At 56.1% G+C, this 21,266-nt stretch overlaps 2 protein-coding genes across 2 annotated transcripts in view; both read left to right on the top strand.

The window, feature by feature from the left end:
• Window positions 1–10,788, top strand: part of KIF17 (kinesin family member 17) — a gene marked incomplete at both ends in the record, with an annotated part of 28,682 nt that extends 17,894 nt beyond the window's left edge. The window contains 6 exons of the mRNA XM_084242589.1: window positions 1,944–2,155; window positions 3,460–3,691; window positions 7,841–8,099; window positions 9,186–9,256; window positions 9,576–9,696; window positions 10,610–10,788. Coding sequence (XP_084098715.1) covers window positions 1,944–2,155; window positions 3,460–3,691; window positions 7,841–8,099; window positions 9,186–9,256; window positions 9,576–9,696; window positions 10,610–10,788 — 1,074 coding nt within the window. The remainder of the gene's footprint in view (window positions 1–1,943; window positions 2,156–3,459; window positions 3,692–7,840; window positions 8,100–9,185; window positions 9,257–9,575; window positions 9,697–10,609) is intronic.
• A 2,635-nt stretch (window positions 10,789–13,423) lies between these two features.
• DDOST (dolichyl-diphosphooligosaccharide--protein glycosyltransferase non-catalytic subunit) lies at window positions 13,424–20,718 on the top strand (the record flags this gene model as incomplete). The annotated part of the gene is made up of 11 exons (XM_084243562.1): window positions 13,424–13,577; window positions 13,778–13,888; window positions 16,800–16,886; window positions 17,924–18,027; window positions 18,167–18,261; window positions 18,500–18,593; window positions 18,792–18,940; window positions 19,326–19,473; window positions 19,936–20,056; window positions 20,152–20,258; window positions 20,336–20,718. 11 exons carry the CDS (start codon window positions 13,424–13,426, stop codon window positions 20,483–20,485), a joined length of 1,320 nt encoding a protein of 439 aa, XP_084099688.1. The 3' UTR covers window positions 20,486–20,718.
• Between the last annotated feature and the right edge of the window lie 548 nt (window positions 20,719–21,266).

Here is a 21,266-nt window from a genome sequence, read left to right as displayed (position 1 = left end):
CGGTCAGGGTCACTCATATTCAGGGGGCTGGGAAGGAGGCACTGTCTTATGCTCTCTGAGTCGGTAGGAAGGTTGGCATGGAGATGCACGCTGTGCCAGATGGGCACCTGTTCTGCCGCCTGAGGGACACCTACAAGGGGAGTTTGCTCAGTTGCCATAGTTATATAAGCTTCAAGTTGAGCAGCGGCGAGGGGTGAGGTGGGTTCTGCAGAAACCCAGCTTCTTTCAGGAGCCACAGGGCCCCTGTGCTGCTGCTCTTCCACCTCCTGTCCCTTCATCTGGCCGCTCTTCCCAACCCTCTGTTCTTTTTTTTTAAGGATTTATTTATGCATACAAGAGCTGGGGTACAGGCCAGAGGTGTGGGGGGTGAGAGGATTCACCAGACACAGAGTGGGGAACAGAACAGGCAGACTGACAAAATACACTGCTGAGGGGAGCAGCGGGCGAGACAGGAGAGGTCTGCTGCGCCATGTGGGTAGCTCCCTGGCCAGGGATTGACCTCGTGCTGCAGAGGCTGCAGACAGCTTCATAGGCTGCGTCTTAACCCCTGCGCCACCAGGGAGGCCCCAACAGCCCTCATTTTTTGTTTAATTTTTTCCCTCCTTGTGTTTATTCTCTCACTCTCTCTCTCTCTCTCACACACACACACACACACAAACATCCCAACTCTGTCACTTTCTTACTTGTGTGACTTTGCACAATCATGTCTAGATCTCGGCTTCCTCATCCGTGGAATGGGGGTGCTGGCATGCAGGTTACCCCCAGCTCACAGCATTAGCTCCTCTCTCCCCCATTTTCTCTCTCCCATCTTCTCCCTCTTCCCTGTTCTTCGCCCCTTCCCACACCTCCTCTCCCAGCAACAGGCAGGAGGTGGGGGTGCGGGTGGGGGCAGCCTGGATGCTGAGTGGGAGCAGAGGATGACTCTGGCCCCCCATGTCCCTCTCCCCCCACTTTTTCCACAAGCACGCCTCCCCGACAGATCCGCCCGAGCCCGGCACCCTCGGCGCTGAGGCGGCCGCCGACCTGCCCAGGACTGTGCGTGGGGCTGGTGGCGTGGCAGGGGGGAGACCCAGGGCCCTGCTCTTCCCGCTCACGGCTTCCCCTCCCGAAAGTGGGCCCGCCGAGGCCTGTGGGCCCGCCGAGGCCTGCACGCCGGCCAGTGGTTTCCAAGCCTTCCTTAGCCTAAAGCGCAGGGGCCAGTGCGTGGGGGGGACAGGGCCGCAGGGCAGAGCCAGGCGCCAGGCACTGTTGGGGCACCCCCATGCGGGCGGGGGGCATTTGAACAGTGCTGCTCGGGGACCCCACACTCTTCTCTTCTGCTTAAGGACGCGCAGCAGGACGGCGGGAGTGAGAGGAAGGCCCCGGCTCAGCCCCCGCCCGCGGAGCAGGAGAGCCAGCTGCCGGCCCCCGGCCCCCCGCCCTGGGTAGGAGCCGATGCAGGTGGCAGGGGGGCCCTGGCTGCCGGGGGACATTGAGAGGGCGCCCGAGCAGAGCCGGGGGCGGGGAGGAGATGGAGTAGAGGGACAGCAGGCCAGGCCCTGCGGCTGGAAAGACCTCAACTTTCTCAGCACCCGCAGCTAAAGCCAGAGTAGCTGCAGGCGGGATGGGGGGCTGGGGGTGCAGGGAGGCAGGAAGCTGGGGGGGTGTGGGAGGGGAGGCGGCCACAGAAGAAACTGGGTTTCCCTGCAAGTGCCGTGGGAATCCATGACGGGGTCCAATCAGGAAGGGGCTGTGACCAGTTCAGAGTTTCCAAAGGCTGCGCGGCTGCTCCGGGGCCCGGGCGGGGCTGGCGGGGTTGGCGGGGGCCGAGAGGTGCTGCTGGCGGACCTGGCAGCACTACCAACCCGACCGGGTGCGCTTCTGTGCAAGCGGGTGTCTCCGAGCTGGGGGTGATCCGCGCCAGCCTCGGAGGGGCCAGACCCCTCTGGTTTCTCCGTGCTCAGGAGGCTGATCTGGGAGCGGACGCGAGCGAGGAGGTGCTGCTGGCCGCCGAGCCTGGCGCGGGGCTGGAGGTGGACGTCCAGGCGGCCCCGGAGGCTCAGCCTCAGCCCCCGCTGGCCACGGCGACGGCGAGGAGGGACGGCGCGGGCGTGGCGGTGGCCGCGCTGGCTGAGGAGCGGCTGCCCGTCGTGGACCAGCAGCAGGTGCTTGCCCGGTGAGCGCTGGAGCTGGGGCCGGGGACCCCGGGCGGGGCGGGAAGGCGCCAGGCCTGGGCTCTGGGTGCCCGTAGATTCTCGGCCTCCCATGAAGCCCTCCCCAGCTCTCCCTCCTGCCGGGGCAGAGGCGGCCTGGTCCCCTGGGGGGGGGGTGGAGGGAGGTGGGGGGTGGGCGAGCGGCCTCCTCCCTGCCCACCGTCCAAGCACAGACGTCAGCTAAGCAACTGCCACACGCGGGGCACCCGCAGGCAGGGAGGGGGTGATTTGTCGTCTTGGCCTGAGAGGGGCTCCTGGAGGCGAGAGGCGGGAGGTGCTCAAGGCCCAGAGGGCCAGGGTCTAGGCAGCCGTGAGAGGCCAGTCAGGCTGGGCCCGCGCCGCCGCCACTCCCTCCCTCCTCCTCTCTGCGCCTCAACATCTCGTCGACAGAACGGGCCGCGGTGGCGGTTCCTGTTGAGATGCTTGGGAAGGTCCGAGGGGATGGTGCCCGCAGAGGCGGCAGCTGGCCTCCCGCCCGCAGAGACCCGGGGCACGAGCCACGGCAGCTTTCATGTTGTGGTCGGGAGTGCATCAGGGAAGGGCCACAGGAGAGGGGCCGCCAGGATACGACCTGCGTGGCGCCGCCTTGGTGGCAGGGAGGTGGCGGCACAGCCAGGGCGGCCCAAAGACGCAGAGAGGGCACCGCCTGGTGTTGGAAGCTCGGGCAGCGAGAGTCAGCTGGAGGCTTCGGGGCTGCGGGCTGCGGAGGGAGATGAGAGAGCGCGGCCCTCTGTGCCCCCTGGGGCCCGGGCTTCTTCCAGATGGGGACCCTAGAAGAACTTGCACCGGGTTCCCCTGCGCCTGAGCCCCCTGCGGGGCTTGCAGACTCTCCGACCTCCTGCCCCGCCCAGGAATCCTCCTGACGCCTGTAGTGACAGGTCCCTGGCATCGTGGCTTTGGAAAGTGCCAGCGTCGGGACACTTCTGCGGTGCTTCATGGGCAGCGAGGAGTCCGCAGAAGCCTTGCTCTGTACTTGGTTAAAAGCTGTCCTTGAAAGGGCAAACCTGGAAACGTGTGTCAGCATGTGGAGATACACGTTCCTTCAGCGTCGCGCCCAGACGGCGGGCCCTGAGCGTGTGGCGCTCGACTCACGCCGTGTGGTTCTTTTTGAAAAAAGGCATAGGTGTCCTAGTGCAGGAACATCCCCTGAGCCTCCGTGTCCGCCCCGGGAGCTGGGCGTGCGGGGAGGAGGTGGTGACGTCGTGCGGGACAGAGGTGCAGGGGCCGGTGGACCCCGTCACGCTTGCTTCCTCCTCTGCGCTGGCAGTTTGCAGCTGCTGGAGCAGCAGGTGGTCGGCGGGGAGCAGGCCAAGAACAAGGACCTGAAGGAGAAGCACAAGCGGCGGAAGCGGTACGCGGACGAGCGCAAGAAGCAGCTGGTGGCCGCCCTGCAGAACTCGGACGAGGACAGCGGGGACTGGGTGCTCCTCAACGTCTACGACTCCATCCAGGAGGAAGTGAGGGCCAAGAGCAAGCTGCTGGAGAAGATGCAGAGGAAGGTGAGCCCCCGACTCTGCTCCTGGACCCTCGCCCAGGTGGCCCCCGGCAGGCCTTCTTCTGTTCTTGACCCTGACACTCACACGCGCCCGCTGTGTGCGGCGCCCCGCATCTCGGCTCTGGGGGAGTGTGGGTTCCAGGGGGAGTGTGTGTGTCGGAAATCACACAACAGACAAACAAGCAAGAAGAGTCTTGGGGTGATAACACTAGGAAGAGACACAGGGTGGGGGGTGTGTGTGGGGTGTGGGAGGTCACTGTGTTTTCATCCTTTTTTTTTTTTTTTGTGGGACCCTCGCCGGTGGTCGGGGATCGAACTGGCGCTGCAGAGGCTGCAGGCAGCCTCGCAACCCAGCGCTCAATCGCTGTGCCACCGGGGAGGCCCTGTGTTTTCATCCTTATTGAAGTATTGCACAGATCACGCACACCCTAATTCGCTTCCACGAAGCGAATGCACCCATGAAACCAGCACTCAGATCCAGAAACTGCACATCAGCAGAACCCCAGGAGTTTCTCGGGCCACTGAGATGGGGGTCAGGGAGGTTGTCAGGGAGGTAGTGACTTCCGAGGTGGGACCTGAAATATGAAGAGCATTCCAGGCCCCAGGGGGCTTGCAAGGGGTTCCTGGTTCCAGGAACTGAGCACAGACCATGAGGGCAAGGGAGGTGAGCGTCCCCTGCAGGGACCTGGCACAGTCAAAATGCCCCCCCCATGCCCCTCATTCTGGTCCCACCCAACACTGGCAACCAAAGGATTCCGCCGAAGCATAAAGTGCTGCCTTTCTCTTAGTTAAGCCTCACATCTTTTTACATTTTCTTGACCATTTTTGTGCCTTTTTCTTAATATACCCCTTGTTTCCTGTTCCGTTGGGTTTGTTCTCCTGCGCTACCTTATCGTGTGGTCCGCATATCTAAGTTTTTAAAAATCTCTTTCCTGGGTTTGCGTAGTGTCCCATTTTGCACGTCCTCCTTTTTGTCCACTTTTAAGTTGTATTGATTTCTGATTTGAAACTCGTATCTGTGCAGATGCGTCAGGAAATTTTATTCATGTTGAGCTGTTGGGTTACATTTTCCATCTGCTCGGTTCTGTGTGCTTTGGAGGTTCTGCTGAAATGCTGTGAATTTCATTTCTCTTTCTGATAGTAGCTTTGATTGGATGCATCTGCCCCTTTCTGTTTAATCTGCAAATGTCTTGTTTCTCTGCACTTCCGGTAACAGATGACTGCAGAGGTGAAGGTTCGGGTTGCTCCCCAGTCAATAGCACCCTCTTCCGTTCATATGGAGAAATGCAGCTTTACCTTAGTCTTAATTTTTTTTTAAGTCAATGAAATTTCTTTATTTAAGGCTTCTACCCTTTTTGGTTTCTGTACAATTTGCAAAACTATTCTGGAATCTCAGTATATACGCAGAAATCTGCAAAGAGTGCAAATTTAGGAAATGGTAAATGCTTTGCCAGGTACTTTTAAAAACTCTGCTACAACTGGGCTTTTCCACTGTCATTTTTTTTTTTTTAGATTTATTTGTTTTTATTTATTTATACAAGCACTGGGTACAATCAGAAGCGCGGGAGGGTGAGAGAATTCACCAGAGCCAGAGCGGGGAGCAGAGCAGGCAGAAGGACTGAAGTACACTGCTGAGGGGAGCAGCGGGCGGCAGGAGAGGTCTGCGCGCCATGTGGGACCCTCCTCCGGTGGCCGGGGAGCAGCCGGGGATCGAACTGGCGCTGCAGAGGCTGCGGGCAGCTTGCAACCCAGCGCTCAACCGCTGCGCCACGGGGGAGGCCCTCCACTGTCATTTTTTAAGAAAGATTTATTTATTTATGCACAGAAGAAATGGGGTATAGGCCAGAGATGCAGGGGATGAGAGGATTCACCAGAGACAGAGTGGGGAACAGAACAGGCAGACTGACTGAAATACAAAGCTAAGGGGAGCAGCGGGCAAGACAGGAGAGGTCTGCTGCACCATGTGGGTAGCTCCCTGGCAGGGGCTCGAACTCATGTGGCAATGGCTGGCCATTGCACTGAGACTTTAACTCCTGAGCCACCAGGGAGGCCCCTCTCGTGGTAGTTTTAATGTGCATTTTTCTTACTGTGAGCAAAGTTGAGCACTTTTTCACATTTTAGCACATTTGTAGTTTTTTCCCCTCCAACTCATGTTCACCTTTTTCACCTGTTCCTCTACCAGAGGTTCTGAAAAGGGCACTTTGTCTCCTCTGCTCACAGAAGTCCTCAATATCAGGAGTATTATAATTTACATTAGGAATATTCACTTCAGGTCTGTGATTAATATTTTTTCCATTTTCATTTTTTTTTTTTACTTTGCTCTGTGATGTTTGTGTTGTATAACATTTAAAAATTATTTTGTCAAATAGATCAAAATTTTAATTACTGCATATGATTCTGAGTTTGGGCCAGTCAATTCATGTGTGTTTTCTTCTAGAATTTGCCTGGCTTCATTTTCTTTTACATTTTAATCTTGGATCCACTAAGAATGTATCCTGCTAAAGGGCCAGTTCAGCCTTGGCCTTTTATCCTCCACTGCATTCAATGCTGCTTTTATTGACTACTGAATTTCCAAAGGCATTTAGATGTATTTCTGGATTTTCTACTCATTTTTAAAAAATATTTATGTATTTAATTATTTATACAAGCACTAGGTACAGTCAGAAGTGCGGGATGGTGAGAGAATTCACCAGAGCCAGAGTGGGGAGCAGAACAGGCAGACTGACGCAGTACACTGCTGAGGGGAGCAGTGGGCGCTGCAGGAGAGGTCTGCGCGCCATGTGGGACCCTCTCCCCGCGGCCGGGGATCTAACTAGCACTGCAGAGGCTGCGGGTAGCTTCGCAACCCAGCGCTCAATTGCTGCGCCACTGGGGAGACCCTCTGTTATATCTTCTAATTGTATTTTACTTGTAAAATGAAGGCTAGTGGTTAAAGTATTTTAAAAAGTCATCATGAACTAGAAGAGAGGATTTCTTAACTCATTCCATGAGGCCAGTATCACCCTACTATGTAAATTAGACAAAGACAAAACAATAAAGCTATAGACTAATGATCCTTTTACATACAGACCCAAAATATTCTTTTTTTTTTTTTTTTAAAAAAGGTTTATTTATACATACAAGAACTGGGGTACAGGCCAGAGTTTTGGGGGGTGAGAGAATTCACCAGAGACAGAGTGGGGAACAGAACAGGTAGATCGACTGAAATATACTGCTGAGGGGAGCAGCGGGCGAGATAGGAGAGGTCTACCGCGCCATGTGGGTCACCTCCCTGGCTGGGGATCAAACTTGTGCTGTAGAGGCTGCGATGAGCTTCATAGGTTGCGTCTTAACCCCCTGCGCCACCAGGGAGGCCCCAGACCCAAAATGTTCTATCCAATATTAGCAAACCAAGTGCAGCAACATACAAAAGGGTTGCTACACCATGCTGAAGTAGGATTTATCCCAGGAATGCATGATTGCTTTAACATCCCCTAATCAAGGTATCATATCAATAGAAAGGACAAAAACAATCACACAATCATCTCAATTGATGCATAAGAACATTTGGAAAATTCGAAACTTGTGATAAAAACATTCACCGAACAAGGACTATAAGGGCATCTATAAGCGACTGACAGCTAACACTGTACTTAGTGGTCAAAGGCTGGACAATGTCCCCCTAAGGTTAGACACGAGCAAAGGATATCTGCTCTCACTGCTTCTGCTGAGTTCTGGTCTGGAGGTTCTGAAAAGGGCAGTTAGGCAAGAGTGTGATCTGAATCAGGAAGAAAGAGGTAAAATTTTCTCTATTTACAGATGACGTGGTCTTTATATATATAGAAAATTCCAAGGAATCCACTAGAAAACCTACTAGAATCAGTGAACGAGTCCCTGCTTTCTGTGGGGTTGCAGACGCAGTAGATACTAATTTAAATGCTGGGCAGAGAGGTGGAAGAGTGATGGAGGGGTGGACGGATGGAGGGATGGGGGTGGCAGGAAAGGAGAATGCATACACGGGAGGTGGCTGGGCAGCCGGAGAGGAGCTGGACGGACGGCTCAGTCAACAAACAGAGGAGTGGCTGGGGGGCCAGGCAGTGGCCGGGCAGGTCGAATGGATGGTGAAATGACTTGGTGTCTTTCCTGCTCACTGCTTGTCATTCCTTTGCTCTAGCTGCGGGCAGCAGAGGTGGAGATCAAAGACCTGCAGTCGGAATTTGAGCTGGAGAAGATCGACTACCTGGCCACCATTCGCCGGCAGGAACGGGATTCTCTGCTCTTCCAGCAGCTCCTGGAGCAGGTGCAGCCCCTGATTCGCAGGGACTGTAACTATAGCAACCTGGAGAAGATAAGGCGGGAATCCTGCTGGGATGAAGATAATGGCTTCTGGAAGATTCCTGAGCCCATCATCATAAAAACCAGCCTCCCAGTAGGTCAGGAGCTTGGCTGTGCCCTCAACTCTCCCCGCCCCCCTCCACAGTCTGCCACCCTGTAGACGGACAGGGAGACATGGGCCTCTCCCTGCTGGCTGTGGGGGCAGCAGACACATGACCTGGCTTCCCAAAACATTGGGGGCCTGAGAAAATGGTATATTCTGGAGCCAGACAGATGTGGGTTGGGATTCTGGCTCCACCACTCCCTGTGGGACTCAGGGCCTCAGTGTCCTCATCTGTGAAATGGAGATTAGTAACAGCGCCCTCCTTAAAGATCACTGGGTGACTTAAAATGTGTTACTGTATTACAGCCTGTAGCCATACCTGGCACCTAGTAGGTGCTTGCTATCACTATCACGATTGTCACTGAGTAATTACAATGTATAATTACAACTCATCCTACAACAACCCAGTGACAGACGAAGATGATTCCATCTGTTTTCCATCTGAAGAAACGTCATCTCAGAAAGTGTGATTTCTCCAAAGTCACAGTATGGCCGTGGTTGTAGGCCAGGGATAGAAACCGCTGCTCAGACTTTCAGGCCTGGGTCAACTTCTGTGTGTCACTGAGCTCCTCCCGAAGGTCACTGTCCTCCTCTGGGCCCCGGTCCCCTGATCCTCACAAAGAAGGGCTGGTAAGGTCGAAGGTCGCTCCACCTCTGTGGAGTCTGAGAGCACGCCAGGCTTGCAGCGGCTTCTCCTCTGCTCAGGGGCGGTTCTGCCCCTCACGCAGCCTCGTGCTCTCACTCCACTGTGCTCCCCATCAGTCCTCCCCATTCATATGTGCTCCTCTGGGTCTTACATCTCTGGGGTTTCTGGCCAGCCACTGACACGCCAGCTGCTGCAGTGCCCACAAACTCTGGGCAGCAGCCTCCTGCCTCCTGCTCCCAGCCACCTGCTCTCTAGTCCGCAAGCAGGGAAATGGCTTCTTTGGCATCTGAGTCCTCCAGCTTATTTTCCAGAGTCATCCCTTGGGCTGGAACGTGTCCCTTCCTAGCTCTGGGCCATGCCAGACCCCCCGTTCTGGGGAGCGGCCTCTGGCCCGCATGCCAGGCAGCAGTGACTGCAGCTCTTGTTTTCTCATAGCAGTTTCCACAGGGCCTCAGAGCAAACCAGCCCGCAAAACCTCTGCAGTGGACAGCGGCGAGCCAGGCCTGGTGAGTCCCCTGCGAGCTCGAGTAAGGAGTGCAGCCTGCGGGCCTGTTAGTCAAAGTCCAGTGACTCTAGAGAACTCGACTTCCACTCTCATCCCACCTAAGGATGAGTGCAGGGGCCGAGCCTGGGTCCTTTCTGAGTAACTTGGGTGGCCCCTCGCTGCCTCAACGCCACCCCAGGCGTCAGGGCGGGTACAATAGGGTACATCCAACTGGGCGGTGGGCTCAGGGCAGCCCCCCTCCCAGCAGGTTCCCAGGTTAAGGGCACGGGTAAGAGTTACACAAAGGAGGAGCCTTGCCCCGTAAGGATTTCGAATCTCAGCAGGAGGAAGACCGCTATAAGCTGATGCTCAGCCGGAGCGACAGTGAAAATATCGCGAGCAACTACTTCCGGTCCAAGCGGGCCAGCCAGATCCTCAGCTCAGATCCCATGAAGAGCCTCAGTGAGTGCCCTGCCCTCCTCCAGGCCTCCAGCCCCTCAGAGAGCCCTCCTGGCCCCTGTCAGCCGGGAGAGGCACGGCGGGGTGGATCTGGATCATGTAGGCCGAGTTCAAACACCCTTGCCCCGGTCTAAGCCTCAGTTTCATCAGCTACTCAGCGAGGAGGGTGGTGACGCCTGCTTCTCGGGGTTTGGTGGGGGGCGGGGGGCGCCGCCAGGGCCGGGCACATACAGGTGTGCGGCCCACGGCTTCCCCACCCCGCCGCCCCTTGGCTGCTGCGGAAAGGCTTGAGTCATGTTCCCCCTGACGGGCGGTGGGTGCTCAGTACAGCCTGGGGCCCTGCACCGCTGCTCCCCAGCACCCTCAGAGGCTGGTATTGGGGCGCTCTCCAAGTGAGCCTGGGGGGCGAGGGGGGGCGAACAGAGCCACAAACGTTAACACCCGCTTTTGAAAGCAAGGATCAAAACTCAGTCATCCTTCTGCTTTTAAAACTAAAATCAAAGATCACAGCGCTCCCAATAAAACAGCAGCGATGAAAAGCAAGTTTCTGTTTTCTGTTGAGGTTATTTAAGAGGCAAAGGGCAGACCTGAGGGAAAGAGGCAGGAAAGAAACACCCGCTAGTCACCGGCTATTGTGCCCCGGAGGCAGATGAGGAGACTGAGGCGTGGAAGTGGCTGCCCAAGGAGGCGGAGCTGGGCTTTTCACCCGGGCGTGTGTGGCCTGAGACCCCTGGCCGCCTCAGTCTGGGGCTTGAAAACTCCAAACTCCCATCCCAGGCCCTTTGGCTGCAGATGGGGCGCTTGATCAGCTTTTCAGAGCTGGGGGTCCCGGCTGTAGGCCCAGGCCCAGGCTGGGTGGGGGTGGGCAGAGTCGCTGACTCCACACCCGCTCACCAGTGCCTCCTCTTCTCCACAGCACATCACAGCTCGCCGCCCGGCTTCAGCTCCCCGCTCGGCAACACCTCTGCCATCCCACCCGCCCCGGCCCCCGAGATGCCACAGCCCCGGCCCTTCCGCCTCGAGTCCCTCGACATCCCCTTTGCCAAGGCCAAGCGTAAGAAAAGCAAGATCAGCTTTGGCAGTGAGCCCCTGTGAACACAACTGCCGGCTGCTGCCCTGCCTGGGCTTCGGGAGCTCCCCCAGGGCAGCCCCAGCCAGGCTCCCTGCATCTGCCCCCACAGTGACTGGGGGCCCAAGGCAGCCTTACCCTGGAAAGACATATTCCCTTCCCTGTTCCCCAGAGAGCCCACCTCAGCCCAGGGCCACCTGAGGCTGGACTGTCCTGCGCCAGCTTTCCACACCGCGTCAGTGTTTCTCTCTGCTCACCTGCCACAGAACCCGCCCTCAGTGCTCACTGGTGTTCTGCACCCCGGGGGGCTCAGGGCCTCAGCTCTGCCACCAGGCCTTCACCAGCAGCCCTGACGGAGTGGGCAGCAGCGTCCACGTGGTTCAAGCTCAGTGTGCTGGTGATCGAAATTGTGCCTCTGTCCATCCACTTGGCCCACTTCCTGGGCGAAGCCCTGCGGGCAGGGCAGAGGAGTCCTGGAACGGCTGTCCTGGGCTGCCCACTCCTGACTGGCCTGCGGCCCAGAGGCCACACATTAAGCTGCTCCAATAAACTGCCTTTTACCAACCAGTGCCCCCTCCCTGGTCTTCTGACCACACCCCGCTGGCTGGCCTTCAAGGGGCTTTCTGGAGTGGGGTCCTTACTGCCTGGTACTTTTAGAACAAGCAGGTCCAGGGTTTCTGACACTGTGAGTACAAGAGCATTTTTCTGGGGAGAGCATTTGAACTGTCATTAGATTCGCAAAGGATCTGTGATACAGGAAGGCAAAGTCCTTGCTCTGGAAAAGAGGCCATGTGTTGCTGAGGCCCAGAGAAGGTGCAGGTTCTCAGAGGCTGCGCTGGAGAGGGGCGTCTGACATCGTGAGAATGAATCTGGGCCACCCCAGGTATCTAGGACACACCCCTCTCTGCCTATTGTGTCCCAAGCCTGCCCTGTGGAAGGGGCCCATAGTTTGAGGGAGAAGACGTGGCCTTGGGTGCTCTCTTAAGCCTCCTTTCATTTTCATCCCTGAAATGCAGATAACACCCTCCCCACGGGAGTCTTGCGAAGGTTATACATGAGATGGTCTGTAAAGTACCTGGTGGAGCAGGTGCTGTGTTAGCCCCTTTACTCCTCCTCCTCTGTGTTCTGTAATCCCTACGTGGTGGGTCCCACAAGCCACATAGCTCATGCTCTGGAGCAGCTGGGGCGGAGGGTGCTTAGGTAATGACAGATCTAACTAGAGGCAGTCCCAGAGAGGGTGCAAGATCAGCTCTATGGGGGGCCAAGTGCCTGTGTGAAGGGAGCACCACTGGGCGTGGATACCATGGAGAGACACCAGGAGACTTAGGATGGGAATGCGGGGCAGTGGCACCTGGCAGTGGGAGCTGCATGAGCAAAAGGCAGGGGGTGGGGAAGTTCAGGGTGTTGAAGGTTGGAGGGCCTTTCACTTGTCCCGAGGAAGCCCTGGGCAGGGAGGGAGAGGTGGTGGGAGGGAGAGGTGGTGGAGGAGGCCGAGATGAGTATAGGCCTTTCGTTGTTCCCGAGCTTGGCAGACTCCTGAGCATCCGGTTGCACCATCAGGTCTGAGTTTGCGGTGCCCTGAAAGTGTGTGCAGAAGGGCGGGAGGGCTGGGCTGCCCTGCAGGGAACGGGGATGACAGGCTTAACCTGGGGTTGAAGCCAGAGGGGATGCAGACTGAGGCCATGAAGGAGAAGCCGGAGGGAGGTTTGAATCTCGCCTCACACTTGACTTGGTGGGCAAGAGTGAAAGGTCACCCAAGATCTGCTACCGTCGCTCTCCACCGCCAGCCCCAGGACCGTGGCTGGGGCCCGGGGAACGGCTGAAGTCTCGGGGCGGCGAGTAGTGAGTTACTGAAACCCGTGGTGGCCTCAGGCAGGTCCGAGGTGGCCGCGCGGCCCCTGGAGCCTCATCGCCGGGCGGAGGGTGGGGCCCGACGCGCACCGCGCTCTCAACCCGCGCGGGTCCTCCCGCGGCCCAGGCTGCCCCAAGCGCCCGGCAGCCGGAGAGCCGGGCCTCGCCGCCGCTCCTCTCTCCCGCCTGCAACGCGGCCTGCGGGGAAGTGAAACGCCCCGAAAACGGGCTAGTGAGGGGCGGCGCCGGGACGCGAACCCAGGTGGGGCTTCCCAGTGGCCGCCAGGCCGCCGGCCGGCAGGAGATGCCCGCGCCGTGGCCCGTGGGCCCGCGAACGGCCGGACACTCTGGAGGACCCTATTTCCCGATCTCCTCTCCCCGGAGCGGCGGGGCCCGGCCTCCACACACTAAGAGAACCCAGGCGGCCACAGAGCCCGAACCCCGAAGGTCAACGTCACGGCGTAGCCGATAAGGAGGCGGGAATCCAGGCTATGGGCGGGGCCAAAGGGCTCTCGGTCTTGTTGATTGGCCCTGGCTGCAGAGCTGTCCCTCTGGGATTGAGCCTTTTCCTCTGGGGAGGCGGAGCCTCTCGCTTCTTCCGCCAATAGCGCTCAGAGGCCCCGCCTCCAGTCCGGTCACTTCCGGCAGTGCTCCCCGTTCCTTACCGCCCAAGCTGCGTCCCCGGACTCCTGACCCCGGCGAACGCGGATCACTTCCGGGTGATACTTCACCACCGCGAGCCGCGATTGGACGGCCGCAGGGGCCGCTTCCGGCGCCCAGGTGCCCGGGTTCTCTGGCTGGAGGAGGAAGATGGAGCCCTGTGCTGCAGCCCGCGCTTGGTCCCTGTTGTGGCTGCTGCTGTCCTTGCTTGGTGGGGCCTGCGCCAGCGGCCCCCGCACCTTAGTGCTACTGGACAACCTCAACTTGCGGGAGACGCATTCGCTTTTCTTCCGAAGCCTGAAGGGTGAGAGCGGGGCCCCAGGGGGCGGCGGGCTGAGAATCTGGGCTGGCCCAGGTGCGCTGCCCGCGCGCCCTCCTACTCGTTCTCCACTGGCGGGCCGCCCGCGTCTAGCCTGTAGCCCGGGGGAGGCGGTCGTGCTCTGTGAAGGGGTGATGCCCCTTTGCATGCCGTCTGCTTCAGCTTCCTGCTTTCTTCTTGTGCAGATCGGGGCTTTGAACTCACTTTCAAGACGGCGGATGACCCCAGCCTGTCCCTCATTAAGTACGGGGAGTTCCTCTATGACAATCTCATCATCTTCTCCCCTTCGGTTGAAGGTAAGGGCTGCGCGTCTCCAGAATCGGGATTCGAGGCCCAGGATTGATTGGTTGCCGCCTTCTGAATCTTGGGCATATTCTGGATCATGGGATGGGTCACCAGCTCTGGTCGCTGCTATGCCAGAGAAGAGGGGAATGATAACGCCTAACCTGGGCCCAGCAGGGCACAGCTGATGATTGTGGGATCGGTGTTGCTACCTTTGCGAAGGGAGTTTCTCTGTAAAGGAACTGGTGGAAAAGATGGAGGTTACCCTTAATTGGGTTTGCCTGTGTGCGGTGTGGAAAGAGAAAATGGTATAATGTTAATGTGGTTTGCTGTAAAGAGGCGTTGTGACATCCTATTTGAGTCTGGACGAGTATGTCTAGGGCTTAGTAGGGAACTAGTTGTTGAACAGAATGAATACCTTGCTTAGACTATCCAGTTTTGTTACTTAAGTATTTCTGTGACAGAGAACTTGCTACCTTATGAGACAGTCCATTCCATCGCTGGACTCTTGTTAGAAGTTCCTAATTAAATTCCCAGTTTTGTTTATTTGGGGGTGGGAGAGGGAAGGAGGTATTTATATTTCTCAGGGTTTTAGAGAATAAGTCTGATGCTTAATTTACATAGGCATAGTCTTCACAATCTCATGACCTATTCAGTTGTTTTTTCTCCAGACTAAATATCCCTGGTTCCTTTGACAGTTTTTCTTTCGTTGTGCTTTTTTGGGGGAGCTTCCTAGTTATTCTCCTTGTTAGTAGTTTCAGTTTTGTCTTTTTCTCAGAACATGTAAGTTGTCCGTCTGGGTTAAGAACAGGCTGCCATCTCTGTCTTTGATTGATGAAGCTTTGGAAGTTTTTTTGCTTTGTTGGCAGCTACTTAATTTTCTGTAGTTCATGAAAATTGGGTGAGCCAGTCTTCATGAAGATTGTGTTTGGAACTCTGAAATAGGGACTGAACGGCGACTGAGAACTTGCCTTTGAGATATTTCCATTTGTTTTTGAAGAAATAAAAATGAGCATTTAGAATGAGTTACCAAACCCTGTGTCGGGATGTGCATGGTGGAGTGGAGGGCCCACCCAGGTTGCACTCAAGTGTCGGTTTGGGACATGGAAGGAGGTGTGGGGTAAGACGGATTGGGCAAAGGTTGAAATGGGCTGTTGTGTTGTGCCAGCAAGCACAGGGCAGTTCTGTATTGATTTGGGCATGAGGCATAAAGGAGAGTCCTAGAGCCCTCAGTGGCTTTTTCAGGCTTTAATGCTTTTTCTACGCCAGTTGTTGTGGGGCAAGGCTACAGGATGGCAAGGCTGGCAGGCCTCCCCCGTGATTCTGTACTCTTTCGGCTTGCTCTTGCATTGTCTTGTGATCCTGCCTGTCTGGGGTCACTCGTTCTCTCGTCTCTGAATGACGCCGCCCTTATAGCCTCAGCGCTCAGGTGTGCCCACTTATGCAGGCCCACACCATACTCCACGTGTCCGCGCTCCCAAATGCCTCTGCATTCAAGGCTGCAGGTGATAGCCACAGAGGCTGATGGCGTAAAGCCTGACCCATTCCTTTGCCCTGCGTGTTGGGTATGAGCGTAAAGCCATCTCACACACCTAGGCCACTCTGGATCCCTTCTCCGACCACCTGTGCTAATAATTGCATAATACTTTCCTTTAAATGGATTCAACTAGAAAAAAACAAACATCTTAAAAAGGGGCCAATAAATGAGGCCAGAACCACTACTGGAAATGGAGAGCTGCGTCATCACGTGCTCGCAGCAGCTGTGACTATGCTGGGGTTATACCGACCTGGCGCCTATTGAGGGGGAGGCTTCCTCTTACCTGACTTGATTAGCTGTTGTGAGATAAGTGGTAAAGTCTGGCATCAAACTGTGACCTTTGCTGATGAGGAGAGCCTGAAGCAGCATTAGAAGAGGATTAACTTTCTGCAACCTCTGTGGCCCACATCACTTGTCACCTTTTTTTTATTTTGGCCCTTTGTGGATTGGGTCCAACACTTTGGAAAATGCTGCCCCAGGAAAGCCTCCCGGGCACTCCCAAGGAGAAGCGTGTATCTGCTGGCAGTGTGTCTGAGTGGGGTGTGGGCTGGGGGTGGGGTTTAGGGTAAAGGCTTCTGCTCCCAGCCATCTCAAGGTGCGAGAATGCTGCCTTGGCTTTTCCCCTTCCATTTAAAGACTAGGTGAATTTGCGAGCACTCCCTCCATTTTTATGTTGAATGTTGGGGTACACTTTGGGAAAAACTCCTGAGCTTACAGCGGTCCTACTCATTGCTTATTCTGAATGCTTCTGTCAGTGAGCTGACTGGGTTGACCAGAAAAGGGGATAATCTCACAATTATAAGTGTTGGAAATTGATGTGCCTTAAAAAAAAAGGCAGTCTACTAAGTGATTCCACTATGGCTACCACAAATCTAAATGTTGGGTGAATAGGGGGTTACTCGTGTTAGGCAAATGGGTGCTAGTCTCAGGTGACAGCAACGTCCTCAGATTCAAAAGTGCTCCCTCTCAGGCAGCTTAGATGGAAGTGAAATTGGGGGGCACTGGAAAAAACTTGGTGACCCCCCCCAATAACTCTAGTGGTGACAAAGATACTGACATGAACGTTGCAGGTGATGACTGAGTGTGATTTCCGGAAATATGAGTGGGTAGACACAGCATTTCCAATGATGACACCCGGGTCACTAACTTGACAACTCTACTGGCCAACGTTTGACTATGTCACTCACAACTCTGATTTTTCACATCTGGGCACCCAGCAAATTGCCCTGTGGCCGGCATATGGGGTAACACCCCTCCCCTGTGGGCCTCAGGGGCCACTGTTCTGTGATTGACGGTGGTTGCTCTGCAGTCACTCCCACCTCTACCCACAAATGTCAGAGGGGCACAGGAGGAACCGTGGGGATCACTAAGCCCAGTGCTTCTTGCAGACTTTGGCGGCAACATCAATGTGGAGACCATCAGTACCTTCATCGACGGGGGAGGCAGCGTCCTGGTCGCTGCCAGCTCGGACATTGGTAAGTGTGACCCGGCAGCGGGTGCCGTCCACCATTTCTCTGGGGAGCTTGAAGAGCTTTACACGCGGATGCTGCCCAGCTGGTGCTCCCCAGGCAGGACTTGGTCAGGGAGGGGACCCCAGGGCCCTTGTCCCTCTGCTGTCCTGTGGGTGGAGCCAGTGGGACCTTGTGTGTGTGTGTGTGTGTGTTTTTTCCATGGTTTCGTTTGGTTTGGTGGCTCTTGGAGGGAAGGAAAGCAAGTGGGCAGCCGGCAGGGCAGAGCCCATCACAGATTTGTTCCTGTCTTGGGCGTTTGCACAGACGCTTAGATGCAGGGTGAGAGCAGGCTCCGTGCATGGGCCTGGCCCCCGCTTCACAGCACTGATCCCTCGCCAACCTTGCTGCCTTCTCCCCAGTGCTGACAGATTTTTATTTTTTTATTTTTAACATTATTTATTTTATGCAAGCACTGGGTACAGTCAGAAGCGCGGGAGGGTGAGAGAATTCACCAGAGTCAGAGCGGGGAGCAGAGCAGGCAGACAGACAGAAGACACTGCTGAGGGGAGCAGCGGGCCGCAGGAGAGGTCTGCGCGCCAAGTGGGACCCTCGCCGGCGGCCAGGGATCGAACCGGCGCTGCAGAGGCTGCGGGCAGTTTCGCAGCCCAGCGCTCAACCGCTGCGCCACTGGGGAGGCCCACTAACAGATTTTAAAACCATATTGGGCGAGCCTCTAGGTGGGGTGATGATGAGAAGAAAGAACCCTGTAAGCCCAGGCTCACCCGGGTCAGGTTCGCCTGAGGCAGCTGTGCTTCAAAGGCGTTTTTGCACAGAACCAAGGTCACTGTGTATTCGTGGGGAAGAGGGTCGGGTCGCTGTTCTTGGTCAGCTGAGATGCTGACCCTGTAGGTCGAATACCAGGCGGCTGCCCACAGGGCCCAGTCTGACCCAGTGGAGCTGTGGAGCTCTCGGGGCGACTGGGAGATGTGCCAGGATAAGTGACACGACTTGGCCCGGGGCCTCCCACAGGGCTCAGCCAGGCACCCCTTGGGTCTGTGCAGGTGACCCTCTTCGCGAACTGGGCAGTGAGTGTGGGATTGAGTTTGACGAGGAGAAGACGGCTGTCATTGACCACCACAACTATGATGTCTCAGACCTTGGTCAGGTAATGCGGCCTCTTGCCATCCAGGTTTGAGGCCCTTAAGCAGCATCCAGCCTGGACCAGGAGGGTGTCGGCAGGGGCTCCCTGGTTGCAGGGTGCTCTTCCTGACTGCCCGCCTGCTCCCCCCCCCCCCCCACCGCAGCACACGCTCATTGTGGCCGACACTGAGAACCTGCTGAAGGCCCCGACCATCGTGGGGAAGTCATCCCTGAATCCCATCCTCTTCCGAGGTGTTGGGTGAGTGAGCAGGGAGAGGCCAGCAGAACCTGCGGGAAGAGGGGATCGCTTTCTTTTGTCAGGAAATCAACCCGAGCATGACTGGGGGTTGATCCCTTGCCCCGGTGGCAAGGGATATGCTCGGGGGCGAGGAGAAAGGAGCCAGATTCATCCCTGCAAAGAAAAGACTCTTTGGAGACCCCAGGTCCTTTGGGCTCAGTTCTTGGGGTCAGCGGCGGGCAATGCTTCTCTTCTGCAGGATGGTGGCTGATCCTGACAATCCTTTGGTCTTGGACATCCTGACAGGCTCCTCCACCTCCTACTCCTTCTTCCCGGATAAACCTATCACCCAGGTGAGAGGCCTTCGCAACCCCGAGGCCTCCAACTTTGGGACAGTAACTGCACAGCACTGTGTTGTGTGACGCTGATGAACCGGGGGGTGGGCTGGCGCAGGGAGCATGCAGAAAACCATACTCTCGGGGCGCATGAGGAAAGCTGTCTGCCTGCCCTCTACGCGGGCATTCCTTGGATGACACCCATCTCATTCCCAGTATCCCCATGCGGTGGGAAAGAACACCCTCCTCATCGCCGGGCTCCAGGCCAGGAACAACGCCCGGGTTATCTTCAGCGGCTCCCTGGACTTCTTCAGCGATGCCTTCTTCAACTCAGCAGTGCAGAAGGCCACGCCCGGCTCCCAGAGGTAGGCCTCGGGGCCCTGGCCTGTGTGATGGGGTCTGTGCGGTGGGGAGGAAGGAGCTTTTTAACTGCAAGTGTCAGAGGCTAAGTAGTAGGTGTTTTAAAATTAAGAGATTTGGTTGCTGTATTGCTGGAGTTGGCCCTGCAAGCTTTTCAAGGGAGCAGTGACTTATCTGGAGCCGTTTTGAAAATTGGGTATTTACGTGCAGAAGACACCCAGAAAACCACCACCTCACATTATTTCTTTTCTGTGTTCCTTTAACCAGATACCTAGATGTACGGCCTCCAGGTGGAAATGAGCAATTCTGCCTGGTGGCCAGTGGTTAGTCTTGCCTGTCGGGCAGATGGAGCGTTGTTCTGGTGCTCTCGCCGCGCCTCTCTCCTCGCAGGTATTCCCAGACGGGCAACTATGAGCTGGCTGTGGCCCTCTCCCGCTGGGTGTTCAAGGAGGAGGGTGTCCTCCGCGTGGGGCCTGTGTCCCATCATCGGGTGGGCGAGAAGGCCCCACCCAACGCCTACACTGTCACTGACCTCGTGGTAAGAGTGCTTGGAGTGTGAGGGCCCCCAGTTTTGGCCAAGTTGGTTCAGCTCAGAAGCACTTATTGGACACTAAGGTGTTGGTTGGGCCTGAGGGCCCTGAGTCAGGCTGTGTCATGGTTGCCAGGTGCCTGGCGGAGAACCGCTGTCCTCGTTGGAAGCCTCCTTTGAAGAGGCATAGTTTTTTTGTGGGGGGGGGCTCACAAGAGAAGCGGCATTTGAATGGGGTTTTGAGGGTGCATCTGCCAGGTAGGAGCAGTGAGAACAGCAGGAGAGCAGTGACTACAGAGCCAGGGTGCCTGAGAGGGTGGGACCTGGCTCAGGGGCACCCTCCCTGGCCCTGGGAGGGGGTATGGGCCTCCTGGGAGTCCTTGCCAGACTCATGAGCGGGGGCTCCAGGTGGCCCAAGGGTGGCACCTCTGCAGGCCCCAGCCACCCCAGCTCACTGGCCTCTTACCTCAGGAGTACAGCATCGTGATCGAGCAGCTCTCAAATGGTAGGTGGGTCCCCTTTGATGGCGACGACATTCAGCTGGAGTTCGTCCGCATCGACCCCTTTGTGAGGACCTTCCTGAAGAAGAAAGGTGAGCGAGTCCTCAGCGCAGGACAGTCTTGCCGGGCGCGCACAGCGAGGCTGGCAGCAGCGGGCCTCTGGTGACCGGTGCCGCCTCCTCCCCAGGTGGCAGGTACAGCGTGCAGTTCAAGCTGCCTGACGTGTACGGGGTTTTCCAGTTTAAAGTGGATTACAACCGGCTGGGCTACACGCACTTATACTCGTCCACCCAGGTAAGCACCGGTCGCCACCTGTTCCCACCCCTGTGCCCCGCCCGGTGGCCAGGGCCGTCAGCGCTGTCCCGTTGCAGGTGTCAGTGAGGCCCCTCCAGCACACGCAGTATGAGCGCTTCATCCCCTCAGCCTACCCCTACTACGCCAGCGCCTTCTCCATGATGGCCGGGCTGTTCATCTTCAGCATCGTCTTCTTGCACATGAAGGAGAAGGAGAAGTCTGACTGAGCGCTGGGGCCTGGGGCTCTGCCGCCAGGAGACAGGGCGTGTTGAGTGGGATCCGGAGGTGTCCCCTCATGGTGGGTTGTCGTCTGTTTTGTTTTTTGTTTTTTTTTTTTTTTAATTTTTTTAAGCCGTGGGACAGTGGCACAGCCTTACCTCAGCGGAGATGCAGCATTGAGAACCAAGGAGTGGGGCCTAGGGAATAACCTTTATGATGTTTTTCCACCCGGAGTTTAAGTGGTATTTTTTGTATGTGCAGTCACTCTCATTTCTAAAATAAAGAGAAACATCGCCCTCAAACTTCATGTGGCCCCTGTGGTGCTTTGCTAATGATGGGGCGGCTGCTCAGTAATGACGGGATAGAAAATAGTTAATTTTGTCAAAGACTGGACTATTGTTTTCTTTAATTATGAAATGAGAGTCTCCAGCTTTTCCTCAAGGGGTGAAATAAGGTTATTATTACTACATCAAGGCAGATGGGGAATCACTGAAATGGGAAATCTAGGTGAGACTTTATAATAGAATTCCAGAATTGGTTGAAAAAACCTTAAGTATATTTTTGATTTCTGCCACCAAGTACAGATAGAATTTGTATTTTATTTATTGGTTCTAAAATCATTTCAAGAAGAATCACTTTTCTTTATGGTATGAGTCACTCTTAAAGCCAAGTGTTCAGCTCCAGGCACACAGGCTTTCTGCATTTGTATTTAATTAATAATTCCTGCTAGTCAAAGGGAAATTTGCAAGTTTAGTCCACACAGGTTACGATGCGTCTAGACTCACAGCT

Source organism: Talpa europaea (assembly GCF_964194135.1).
Source record: "Talpa europaea genome assembly, chromosome: 9".
NCBI lineage: Eukaryota > Metazoa > Chordata > Mammalia > Eulipotyphla > Talpidae > Talpa > Talpa europaea.
Note: the sequence above shows the minus strand (reverse complement) of the source record. Positions and strands in the feature narration are given on the sequence as shown.